A 12,932-nucleotide genomic window follows, 5' to 3' on the forward strand; every position below is an offset into this window, starting at 1 on the left:
GTGGGTGGGGGATGGGCTAGATGGGGGATGGGTATTAGAGAGGGCAATTGTTGTGATGAGTACTCGGTGTGGTATGTAAGTGATGAATCACTGAATTATGCTCCAGACACCAATATTGCACTGTATGGTAACTAACAAAATTTTTCAAAACTAAAATAAGGTTACCAGAGTCACCAATAGAGGAACTAAACATCAAAAGAAGGTATAGAAGCCAAGAGAAAGAAAGTGAGGGCAGATTGAAGACACATGAGTGAGTTAAATTCTCCTCTGTAAGCAGAATGTGGTCAACTGATGATGTTTGAAGTTGATGAATTATTGAAATAGCAGATTAAGCACTTTATCTAGAGGTAAGAGGGTAACTGCCAGAACAGTGCAAACAGGAATTATTAAAATGCTCTACCCTGGGAAGCACAATAAGGGGTTGAGAAGTGATGGGGTCTTGAGCCTTTGCTTTTTGTCATAAGCTCCTTTGCACTTTCTGGTCATCACTATTTTATTTACCATGTGCATGACTTCCTTTCAGTGAGAACAATGCTTTTCTGTTTCTTTTTCTTTTTTAAAGAACGGTTTTTTATTTATTTATTTTTTTTATTTTTTTTAAAGATTTTTTATTTATTTATTTGAGACAGAGAGAATGAGAGACAGAGAGCATGAGAGGGAGGCGGGTCAGAGGGAGAAGCAGACTCCCTGCCGAGCAGGGAGCCCGATGCGGGACTCGATCCCGGGACTCCAGGATCATGACCTGAGCCGAAGGCATTCGCTTAACCAACTGAGCCACCCAGGCGCCCCAAGAACGGTTTTTTAAAAGACGGTGTGTATGTTCGGTAGGAGGTCCTATGGTTAACCGCTGTGACTTTAGCAAGACTTTACCATATGGAAGGAGATTTCATTGTACATTTATTATATAGAGTGGGAACTTAAGTTGCTCAACAACTCATAGTATTGAGAATCAGCCATTCACACATCCATAGCCCATGAATGTGTCAAAGCACCATTGTGAATGTTCCAGAGATATCATGGAGACATCAGAACGCATTCAGTATCCTACAGCAAAGAAGTCGAAGGAGTGTATCACCTAACAGTAATTTATGTCCAAATTGTCCCCAAAAAGGGTGCTTGAAGGGATGAATAGCAGTTGAGGGAAAATTCACTCGTGACTCAATATCCCCATTTCATTGAGATTGTATTATCAAATCTTCTGGGTGGTTTTCTTGAGTACGGAGAATGGCATGCTTTCCTGTGTTGACTTGTAAAGTCCTCGGACCTCAGGGAAAATAAATAAATGGATTATAAAAAGGTCCTAAGGTTGGGAGAACTAAGGAAAACCTGAATGAGGGTGTAAGAAAAGTGAGTTCAGGCTGGGGAATCAGGCAGTTGCCTGGAGTAAGATCCAGTCATAGCCTGGGATGTGACTCAGAGGATCAGACTCCCTCTGAACTGACACTTTGCTCCTGGTTAGAGAGGAAAAGCCAGGCTTCCTTGGACACCAGAAAGGAAAGACACCGAGTCTTCAAAAACCAGCTGAACAAGGATATCCTCAAGACAGAGGGAAATGGCATTAATAAGGAGTCTCTTGTGTTGGGCATTGAATGCATGCCAGGCACTGTGACAAACATTTCCCATATATTACCACTTTTCATCCTTAACAACTATCCCCTTGTACAGATGAAGACTCCAAAGCTAAAGAAACAAAGAAAAAAGGTAAAGCAACTCGGACAAGGTAAGCACAGCTAGTAAGTCATGGCCTGGGGCATATCTATAGGTATATTTTTATAAGATCATGTCTGTAAACTGCCTAAGATTATGACAACGAAGGGCATTAGTTAGAATCGTAAGCATACGTTGGAAGGAGAATTGGTCCCCAGGGACAAACATGCCTGAAACGCTCTATAAAAATCATCAGTCGAGATAGCCCTTTGTTCTTGGTTCCTAAGCAGGGTTGGGGCAAAAACTACTTGTTATAAAGGAAATCCCTAAGAACCTTAGTTAGGGCTTCTGAAACTCAAACTCAGAGCACGTACTGAGGCTCAGAGTGGTTACGTGTTTTGCTCTGGGATTCTGACATTCCAAGTCCATTTGACTCCAAGACCCATCTTCTTTGAGGAATTTTGGCTCAGGAATTTAGGAATATACAGTGACTGCTAGCAGTATAGGCTTCTTCATTGCTCATGACCATCCTGAGCCCAAATATCACCAATTATGTTCCCTTTTGCAGACCCAGTCTGCTTCTGAGAGATCAACAAGGAAAGGGTCAAAGAAATGCTCACCCTCAGGGAAGGAGTGAGGGGAAAGAGGCAGAGAGGAAAAGAAACAAGAGGGAGAAACCGAGGACTGGCTTGTCTCTTGCCTTTAATCACACCCCAAAGTGACCTAGGTATGTGCCCTATTGAGGTGGGGAGGAACAGAGGGGAATGGGACTGGGGACAGTTCCAAAAGAGATGGCAGCTGTATTTTGTATTGTTTTATTGTCCTAAAATCTAAACGTCTGAAACAAAAATAGGACAAATGTTGTGTTTGGGGGGGGGGGTTCTGTTTGTTTTTTTCATTCTAAGGGACATGTACTTGGGTGAGTGTTCTGTGACCTGCTGTAACTTTCTGTATGTTTAAAAACCTGTTTATGATTTCAAAAGGATCGAGAAAGACAGATTCAGGTAGGCAGAAGCCCTCAGGAAGAATCAAGCTTGGATCCTGGAGTGGTCAAGAGTATTCTAAGAAGGCCCACAGTGACCAGGATATAGAAAGGTGAGAATGGGGAGGTTGGCAAGGGCCAGGTCATGCAGCTCATTATATTTAAGCCACATTGAGGAGTTTGTACTTTCGTCAAAGTGAAATGGGGAGACCTTCTGGGGTTTTGAGTAGGGGAGGCAAGAAGAGCCATTCATTTTTCAGAAAGATCAGTCTGGCTACTGAATGGAGAAGGCGGTTTGGTGGAAGCAGGCAACCAGTTAGGAGGTTTTGGCAGAACCCATGAGAGACATAATGGTGGACTCCAGTGGAGTTGGAGAGGTTCGAGTGGTGTTTGGAAGCAGAGGTGATAGGAATTGCTGAAAGATGAGAGAGTGGCCAGGGGAAGATGTGGGAGTGGGAGAGGAAGGAAATAGGGGTGCCTCTTCATTTTTATTTCACTTTAATACCCAGATGGGTGGTGGAGCTATTCGTCAAGAAGGGGAAGACTTCTGTGGAAGGAGCAAAGTGAGGGAGTGTAGGAATCCAGAGGTGAAAGAAGTTCAGGAATTCCATTTTTTGCCATTTAAGGATGAAATGTCCACGAGACATCCAGGTGGAGATGTCAAATAGGCAGACAAATAAGTATGAGATCACAACCTCCCATTTCCACCCCCCCCCACACACGTACAAATGGGACCTTGTACTGTCCCCTTCTCTGCAATCCTCTCTCACTTAATAATAGCATATTTTGGAGGTCCCCCTAAATCAGTCCATATGGACATAATTCATACTTGCTAGTGGTTGCATAATAATCCATGGACTGGCTGCACTGCAATGTCTTCAGTCATTCCCCAAATGATGAGTGTTTGCTTTGTGTCCTAGTTTGCCCAATATGAACCTTCCCACGATAAACATGCTCCTGCATATGTCCTGATGTCCTGGGGCTCTTATTTCTATAGGTCCGATCCCCACTCCTTCCCTGCCCCACATATCTGTCTTCCTTAACATTTCACTTTATGAGGATCCAAAGGACCGTTTGCTCAATGTGCTGTATTTACTCAAGACAATATAATAATCATTGTTATTATTTGTTATATAACAGGGGCACTTCCAAACACTTTCCAATTCTTCCTAAATTAAAGCCTAAGGCTGCTTTTTGGTTGGCTTGTATCTCATAATTATTTTCATTTGGGGGGAATTTGAGGGGACAGTGTGAATTGACAGAAATGATTTCCCTACTCCAAAACACAGTTACACTTTCATTCTCTTTTCCCCGGGCATCCTTCCTACAGCTATGCCGACGAGAAATTCATGGGAAGAGACTTCTTTATGTAGATCACTGTTTTTGGTGTTTTGATTCATTGTTGTATGTGGAGTTGAGCTGTTCCTCTCCCCATTAGAACACCCCCCACCCCCGTCCCCTACCTTCTTCCATTCTTTTCTACTCCTTTCCCCTGCTCTCTGAACTGCATTCCCACTCCTTTCCATTTCTCCCTCCCGATAGGAAGAAGGAAGTGGGCCACATGAAATGGAAGACCAGTGCTGGCTCCAAACATTCTCGAAATGTCTCCGGATCTGAACCTATCTCCTTTTAAAGCTCCACTGAGAAATAAACAGAAAGAGAAGCTAAACTCTAGCACACAAAGTCTCTTGCTGTCCTGTTTTAAACCAACTCCCATGCACGTGCTGCCAGGAGTACTGAAAGCAGGACCTGAGTGAGGACACTGAGGCTGGACCATGCAAGTCAGGTTTGGGGCCAGCCCTTTTTTTTAACACCCAGTCCCTCTCAATCTCTTCTGCTGGCTTCTCATCCTCAACTTAACTTCTAAATGCGGGCGTGTTTCAGGGAATAGCCCTGCCCCTTCTTCCCCTGACTATCCTCTCTCTCTAGGGGGTCCCGCCCAGTCTCCTGGCTTTGAATACCATATCTGTGCCCTGTTCCCTCAATAATTCAGTCTTGCCAGCCTATATGGATGACAAATAGACTTCAGACACTTAACATGTGCAAATAAGAGCTCTTGACACCCCCCCAACTGTTTTTTTCTCCCTTCTCCAAACCTACCACACCCACTCCCCATTTTGCCTATGACCATACACAACACCTCCATGATCAAGACTTGAAAGAAAATATTCTTATAGTAATCATTCATTTCTTAAGTTTGTTTACCAACTGCCTTCAATGCATCAGCAAGTGATGTCTCTTCTCTTTCCAGAATGTCATGTGACCCCATGCACTATTCTCCAAATTCATGCTGCCAGTCTTGGCCAAGTCACTGCCATCTCTCAGCTGGACTACTACAAGAGGGTCCGAATTGGTCTCCTCACTTTCCTTTGTGCTCTGCCCACTTGCAATATTTTCCACAGAGAGCAGCCAGTGAGAAATTATTGAATATAATTAGGTCATGGCACTCCCTTGATTCAATCCTCTCTCTGGTTCCCCAGAACACTTTTTTTTTTTTTTAAATAAAGATTTTATTTATTTATTTGACAGAGAGAGACACAGAAAGAGAGGGAATACAAGCAAGGGGAGTGGGAGAGGGAGAAGCAGGCTTCCCGCCGAGCAGGGAGCCTGATGCGGGGCTCGATCCTAGGATGTGGAATCATGACCTGAGCCGAAGGCAGACACCCAACGACTGAGCCACCCAGGCGCCCCTCCCCAGAACACTTTTGAGTAAAAACAAAACTCTTCATCATGGCTCCTTCCCACCACTGCACCCTCTTCGTGTCCCTCCGCCCCACCTCTCACTGGGCTTCAGCCACACTGACATCCTTTCTGCCCCTCTGGCACCCCAGTTTTCTGTCACAGGCCAGGGGGGACTGTAGTTCTCCCTGCTGGGCAGGTTCTTCGCCTGGCTCCTGGCAGGACTGACCACTTATCATTGTCCTCAGGAAGGCCATTCCTGACCTTTGCCACTTTTGGGGGGGGGGGGCCGGGGGGGTTCTAGGTAATGCGTACCAAACCATCTTGTTTATTTCCATGAGGGCATTCGTAGCAACCTTTACATGCTTTCATCTTTTCTGATGTGTTTATTGTCTGTCTTCCCTACTAGAAAATAAGCTCCCTGATTACAGGGACCTTCTGCCTAGAAGAATGCCTGGTACAGCATAGGCCCTCCCCAAATACTTGTCAAGTCATTGGATGAATGAGATGAATAACACTTCCTCCCACAAGAAAGAGACCTCTCCCTCCCTCCACTGATGCTCCACAGGGCTCATCATTTCTGCCTCTGTCACAGTGCCTAGTAGTCAGAATATTTTTGATTGTAGATGGCAGGGACTGGCCAGGAATGGACTAAAACAAGGAGGGGCCCCCTGGAGGCCTCTGTGGGAAAGGACTTGGAGAGCATTCCCTAGCTGCTCTCCTTGTCACTTAGTGACGAGTCACTTAGTAGCCCTGTTCCTGTTGCTGGAGGTTCAGGGGCCTAGGGATTGTCTTCAGGTTTGACAGGTTTGGGAATTTGCTGGCCATAGCATGACATCCTTGAGCCTCTTTCTCCTGCTGTTTCACTGATTTCTGTTGGCTCTGTGGGCTGGAAGTCAAAGTCAGAGAAAGAGATGTTGTTGAGCCCTGGTCCTTGAATCGGTCCTGCTTGGCATTTCTGTCTCCAACAACGGGCCAAGAAGTTCTTCTCATCAACTGCACATCCGCTACCCCCCAGGAATCATGGCTTCCCCCTGGCCTCTTCCTCCTCGGGTCCCTCTTGGATGGCCACCTGGAATGGTGAGGCACCGCTCATCTGCCTCCTGCCTACAAGCAACCTAGACCCCCAAGAGATGGCTCTTAACAGCAGTGACAGTGATCACCTTGGTCAAGCACTGGCTATTCAGCAGGCTTTTCCTACGTCGCTGTCCTTTTCCTTTGTTGGCACTAGCCCTGTCTAGGGGCAGTAGGGGGCTGGATCTCGCAAGCTGGTGAGGTACATATCTGTGTGTCTGCTTCTCAGCCACCTTGGGATGCTTTCCAGCTAGCGATGGGAAAGTTCTCACTGCCTCACACCCCACAGTGACTCGGTCGGTTCCGCAGGCTCGGGGGTTGTTCTGTCATGTGCAACTGCCTAGGTCCAGCCAACACTGCCGCCACAAAAAAACGGCTTTATTTACCCAAAGAAGGTGGATGGGCAGGAATGAGGGGGAGGAGAGAACATGTGCTGGGCAGATGAAATTCCATGGCCACCATAGTCCAATCAGATAGCACCTATTGCCTTCTGCTGGCATTTCTGTGATTGGTGTGGACAGCCTGAACTTGAGTGGAGTGAGATGTCCTGAGGGTTTGATCATTTTTTTCTTTACATCTGAGCCCAAATCCCACGCAGTTCAATGCCTGGCTCACAGTAAGTGAGAAACTCCTATTTGTGGGAGGAAAGGAAGGACAGAGGGAAGGGTTGTTCCGACTCTTTTGGAAATGGTCACATCTGACTGTCTTTTTGTTCTATCATCTCTGTCTCAGTTGTGTGTAGGGGAGGGCACTTGCACATTTATATATGCATTGATGGGGGCTTTTTTTTTTGCCCAGTTTTACTGAGATATAATTGACATATAACATTGTATAAGGTTGAGGTGTACAACACAATGATTTGATAGATAGATACAGATACAGCTATAGAGATAGAGATATACGATTACCACAGTAAGTTTAGTTAACATCTATCACCTCACATAGTTACACATTTTTTTCTTGTAATGAGAACTTTTAAGATCTACTCTCTTAAGTACTTTCTGTGTTGATGTTTAATTTGTACTCTTTCTAAGGATCTGATGACGCGATTCCCTCCCCGAATGTGCTGAGTAGTGCCTGTGAGCTTGGGTACAGAGTCCAAGCACCTTAGCTTGCTTTTCAGGGCTCCACACCTTCCAGCTCCATCTCCTGCCATGTGCTCTTGGAGACATGATCTCTGTCCACGCCAGATTATTGGGCATGACCAGAAGTGGCTTTGTGTGTGCTAGCATGCCACAGGGCCTTGGCACAGACTGACCCCTCTGTTTGGAATGCCTTCCTTCCTGCCTCCACACGGTGGACTCACCTTTCAGAGCTCATCTTGGGGCTCTCATCTTCTGTGCAGCCTCACTTGACTCCTACCAGGAAGAGTTAGTGGCTGGGTGCTCCTTTCTGGAGCAAGTGGGACCCTCGCTTCTGTTACACTCTACTCTAATGGTTGCTCACTTGTCTATCCCCTCAGCATTTGGCCCTGTGTGGCCTCTCTGCTTCCACAAAACATACTGCTCACCTTTTCTCACCCAGCCCCACACCTCGAACACATCAACACTCACTGCTCACTTATCACATGGCCTGTCCCTTAGCTCCCAGTGCCAAGTACTTGATAAGGCTTTCACAAATATTAGCTGATGACCTGGGACCAGGCACCTCATTCTAGAGATTTCAGGTTTTGTTTTTGATTTGAACATGGATGTGTATTTCTTGGTTCATGTTGGTAACCTTAGCACCTTGAGGGTAGAGCCAAGATCAAACAAGTGCTGGACCAGGCCCTGTCCCCAGCCCTTGGTTTGGCTTTCCTCAGGGTATCATGGAAGACAGCACTAAGGACAGGGTGCTCTTGATTCCCCCTCTGTTGGGCTGCATGTATGGAGGCTGGGTGGTTGGGAAGAAGAATTGGGGGGGGGGACGTGGAAGAACCCCAGGTCTCTAGTTCTCCGGTAGTCTGGAGCAGGGACAGGGTTTCCAGCCCAGAGGACAAGCTCAAAACCAGCTTATGTCTCCTGCTTCCCAGACCCCTGTATCCCTAGGGACCGGCACAGGCTCCATAAATATTTGTGGCATGGCATTATGAATGAATGAATACGTGTTCTTTATTCCCTCTTCTGCAAGTGTTGCAGAGGAGGGAAAGAGCTGGAAAAGGCGGGGGGGGGGGTGAGATTCTCTGAGAAAATGGGTCAGCAGGCTGCAGGGGGAGCTTGCCCCACTGGCCCCAGCTCCTGCTCAGAGAAGGTGTTGTGTCTTTGGTGGCGGTGATCTTGGGGAGTGTGTGTGAGCGGAAGTGGGGAGAAGCCCTGGATGTGAGAAACCCATTTTTCTCGGCTTTGTTTTAGGCCAGGCAAGTGTATTCTGCATGCCACCCACCCGCTCTTGCAAGGTACTTGATTTAATCATTTAAATGTACTATGGGGAGAGGGGGGATAAAACAAAACCCTCTAAATCTAACCCGTATTCCCGCAGTCCACAGTGGAACCCTTTCCCTGCCTTCCTCTTCATAAATATCCAGGCAACCTGAGAGGCTGTGGACTCACCCCCTCCCGCCCCCTTACCCCCCCCCCGCCCCAAAGCTCCCGCTCCCGCCCCCTCCCACAGCCCGCGGCCCCACAGCCCCGCAGCAGCCGCAGGGGGAACCAAAGAGACAGAAGCCTTCCCAGCTGCCCGGACCACAGACGCCAACACCCCCCGCCCCCCACCACACGCCGCCCGCCCGCCCGCGCCCCGCACGCTAGCCCACGACCGAGCGGCGGCGGCAGCAGCAGGCTGCAGGCTGCGGCGACAGGCACCGGCGCGCTCCTAGCAGCGCTCGCTTGCTATCCCAAGTGACTTGGACTCGCCAGATCGGCTGGCCCCGGGTCCCGGCCCCAGCTCCCGCTCGCGCCCTCGGCCCGGGTTCCAGCGCCCACCCGCCCTCCTGCACTTTCCCGCCTCTCCGCCCCCCAGCTCGCGGGAAGGGAGGTCGCGGCAGCGGCCTGGCGGCACCGGCGACCGTGGCGACAGCGGCGACACTGGCGGCGGCGGTGGCGGCAGCGGCGGCGGCGGCGGCGGAGGCTGCGGCGGCGACCGTGGCGGAGGCTGTGGCGGAGGCCTCCGTAGCGGAGGCGGAAGCAGAGGTGGAGGCTGAGGTGGAGGCCGAGGCCTCAGTAGAGGAGGCAGTGGCAGAGGCCACCCGGGGGGAGGCGACGGCCGCCCTGGCAGAGGGGGAGGAGGCGGAGGCCGCCCTGGCGGCAGCGGTTGTGGAGGCCAGCGCGGCCGAAGCCGCCGCCGCCGCCGCCGCCGCCGCCGCAGCAGCGGAGGCTGCGGCGCCCTCCTCGGGGGAGGCGGATGCGGATGCGGATGCGGATGCGGAGGTGGCGGCGGCGGTGGCTGCGGCGGCGGCGGCGGCGGCGGCGGCGGCAGCTGCGGATGCAGATGCGGATGCGGAGACCAGCCGGGGCTCCGAGGGGAACCCAGACTTTCCTATGGCCTCGCTGTACGTGGGCGACCTGCACCCTGAAGTGACAGAGGCGATGCTGTACGAGAAGTTCAGCCCGGCCGGGCCCATCCTCTCCATCCGCATTTGCAGGGACAAGATCACCCGCCGCTCGTTGGGCTACGCGTACGTCAACTACCAGCAACCGGTGGACGCCAAGCGGGCCCTGGAAACCCTGAACTTTGATGTCATCAAGGGCAGGCCCGTGCGCATCATGTGGTCCCAGCGGGACCCCTCGCTCCGCAAGAGTGGGGTGGGCAACGTCTTCATCAAGAACCTGGGCAAGACCATCGACAACAAGGCGCTGTACAACATCTTCTCGGCGTTTGGCAACATCCTGTCCTGCAAAGTGGCCTGCGACGAAAAGGGGCCCAAGGGCTACGGGTTTGTGCACTTCCAGAAGCAGGAGTCCGCAGAGCGGGCCATTGATGCGATGAATGGCATGTTCCTGAACTACCGCAAAATTTTCGTTGGGAGATTCAAGTCGCATAAAGAACGAGAGGCCGAAAGGGGAGCCTGGGCCAGGCAATCCACCAGTGCTGACGTCAAGGATTTCGAGGAAGACACCGATGAGGAGGCCACCTTGCGATGAAGACATGCCAGGAACGAGCCAGCCAGCAGAGCCAAACCTTGGCTCCCACCCGGTTTACAACCCCCCTCTTTGCCCCCCTAACCCACCAGCAGTGTATTGTATTGTACTGGGAGTGCAGGTCTCTCTCTCTCTCTCTCTCTCTGTCTGTCTCTGTCTCTCTGTCTCTCGCCTTCCCTCTCCCCTCCTTCCCTCTCCCCCTCCTTCCCCCTCTCTCTCCTTCTCCCTCTCTTCTTCCCTCCTTTCCTACCCTCCTCCCCCCCCTCCCTCCCTTCTGCTCTCCCCACCTCTCTCCTCCCCCCACACCCACCAAGGGCCTGCGAATAATCTTGCTAATCTGTGCCACTTGATAGATTACAGGCTGCCTCTTCTCCTTGTGGTTTGGTTTAAAAAACACTTTCATTCTCTCTTCGTTGGCTACACAGGTGATACAGTTTCATGGTAGAAACATCAGAAAGGAGAAGGAAATCAGATGAGGGAAAACCAAGAGAGTACTTGTTCCCCATGATCCTACTACCCAGAGACAACCACTTTTTGGTGTGCTGTTTTTCCAGGCTCTCTTCTCTCCCTCTGTCTCCCTCCCTTCCTCACTCCCACCCCACCTTCCCTTTTAACTCACTGTTATAGAATGGTTCATGTGTGTGGTGTTTCTTAACCTGCTTCTTCAGAAACTAAAACCAAACAAAAATCAACCCATTGAACTTCTTCCCATGCTATTCAACAGGCTTCCGAAATGTCATCTTCAATGCCTGCAGAGTGTATCGATGGATCTTTAACATTTCTGAATCAATCCCGCATTGTTGGACATTCCGGTGGTGCCTAGTTCTTTTCTTGTGTTTAAACCCAACACTGCATACTCTGATGAATGAATCCTTCCTTGTCAAGCCAAATCTTCGCTAGCCTACCGGATGGTCTTCTTAATTGTGGACTTGCAGGATCCACAATAAAATATCCTTGCAGGATATTTTAAAGACTTTTCCTGTGTGTTGCCAAATGGGCCCTTCATAAGCATTGTACTGATTTGCATTCATGCCAGCCAGCACAGCCAGTAAAAAGAGTATGTCCATTTCCCCTGCCTAGTCTCCTGGTCACTGTAATTGATGTGTGTGTGTGTGTGTGTGTCTGTGTCTGTGTGTGTGTCTGTGTGCGCGTGCGTGCATGTGCGTGTCTGGACCAGCTTGATGGGCTGCAAATGGTATTTTGCTGTTTGGGGTTGTTTTACTGGACGTAAATGCTCTTTATCACCTCTTTTCCCTGTGCCCACTTCCTGCCCTTTTTTCCCATGTCAGAAAAATCATTCAGCTTCATTGCAGGGAAAAATTAAAAAGCAGACAAGTTAACAGAAGAAATTTAATGTCCCCAGTAATCAATTCTAATCACCAGCCATGCATTCCTAAATCATTTTCATGTGCACTTGCCCAGTATTTTTCATGTGATATATATGTGAATTTTAATGTATATATTGTTTCAATATTTGCTTTTTCACATATGAATATATAATATAGATAGATATAGATGTATAGATAGATATTCTTGAACTTCCTTTCATGCCATTAAATATTCTTCTAAAATAGTTTCATGGCTCTTTAGTGTTCCAGTGGAGGGGTTTCATAGAGGAATAGATAGATACATGTATTCATCTCTAGTCATATTTAGATATAGGTATGGGGCTATTTTTCACAACTTTCTCATTGTTGAACATCTGTTTTGTTTTGTTTTTCTTATCCAAACCTAGCCGCTAATAATACATAGTGCACAAACCTTGCTTACATTCAATATTATTTTATGAACAAACATTGGTGAGAGCAAATTGTAGAATCAAAGGACATGGAAGGTTTGAAATTTTTTTCTTCTTCTTTTGTGGGGAGAGGGGGTTTCCTTTTTAAATGACTATCCCAAAGGTAGTGTCTGTCAGTTTACCCTCACCAAGTACACAAATAATGTGAGAGGATGGAAACCTTGTCAGTTATCTAGACTTGCTATTGCAGTTATTTCTATAGTCTCCCTATATTTTATCAGGGGGACTGTTGCTTTTTTTTTTTGCTTTTGTTTAGTTTAAACATTTATTTTTATACAAATAACACAGTATCATAATAGAAACTTTTAAAAATTGATTATGAACAAAGTAAAAATCACTCCTAATTGTACCCTTTGACAAAAAAAACTTTGGAACACATGAAACATGTACATAAATAATACTTTCAAAAATGTAATATTTATTGTTTCATTATGGAATATGTCCACTATAATTGGTCTTTCATATCATCTTTCCAAATTATTAAAAATTCTCCTTTAATTTTTTTAAAGATTTTATTTATTTATTTGACAGAGAGAGACACAGCAAGAGAGGGAACACAAGCAGGGGGAGTGGGAGAGGGAGAAACAGGCTTCCCATGGAGCAGGGAGCCTGATGTGGGGCTGGGATCATGACCTGGGCCGAAGGCAGATGCTTAATGACTGAGCCACCCAGGCGCCCCTAATTTTGTTTTTATGTT

General features: G+C 48.2%; 1 protein-coding gene and 1 long non-coding RNA gene across 3 annotated transcripts; both read left to right on the plus strand.

The window, feature by feature from the left end:
* The first annotated feature begins 716 nt into the window (after nt 1-716).
* On the plus strand, nt 717-5,102 carry LOC117998982. 2 transcript variants are annotated; one of them, XR_004676175.1, is made up of 4 exons: nt 717-1,720; nt 2,216-2,374; nt 2,631-2,742; nt 4,172-5,102. It is a non-coding gene; the product is annotated as an uncharacterized LOC117998982 (long non-coding RNA). The 2 variants fall into 2 exon arrangements; XR_004676174.1 differs by having other exon boundaries at nt 717-2,374.
* A 4,606-nt stretch (nt 5,103-9,708) lies between these two features.
* On the plus strand, nt 9,709-10,615 carry LOC117998980 (polyadenylate-binding protein 1-like 2). Its single transcript, XM_034987891.1, has one exon. It carries the CDS (start codon nt 9,838-9,840, stop codon nt 10,438-10,440), a length of 603 nt encoding a protein of 200 aa, XP_034843782.1. The 5' UTR covers nt 9,709-9,837; the 3' UTR covers nt 10,441-10,615.
* Nucleotides 10,616-12,932: the final 2,317 nt, after the last annotated feature.

The sequence above is a fragment of the Mirounga leonina genome, unplaced genomic scaffold (assembly GCF_011800145.1).
Source record: "Mirounga leonina isolate KUSES-001 unplaced genomic scaffold, KU_Mleo_1.0 Mir_429, whole genome shotgun sequence".
Classification (NCBI taxonomy): Eukaryota; Metazoa; Chordata; class Mammalia; order Carnivora; family Phocidae; genus Mirounga; species Mirounga leonina.

Coding starts and splice junctions, on each gene's coding strand:
- LOC117998980 (XM_034987891.1), top strand. CDS start 9,838: ATGGCCTCGCTGTACGTGGGCGACCTGCACCCTGAAGTGACAGAGGCG.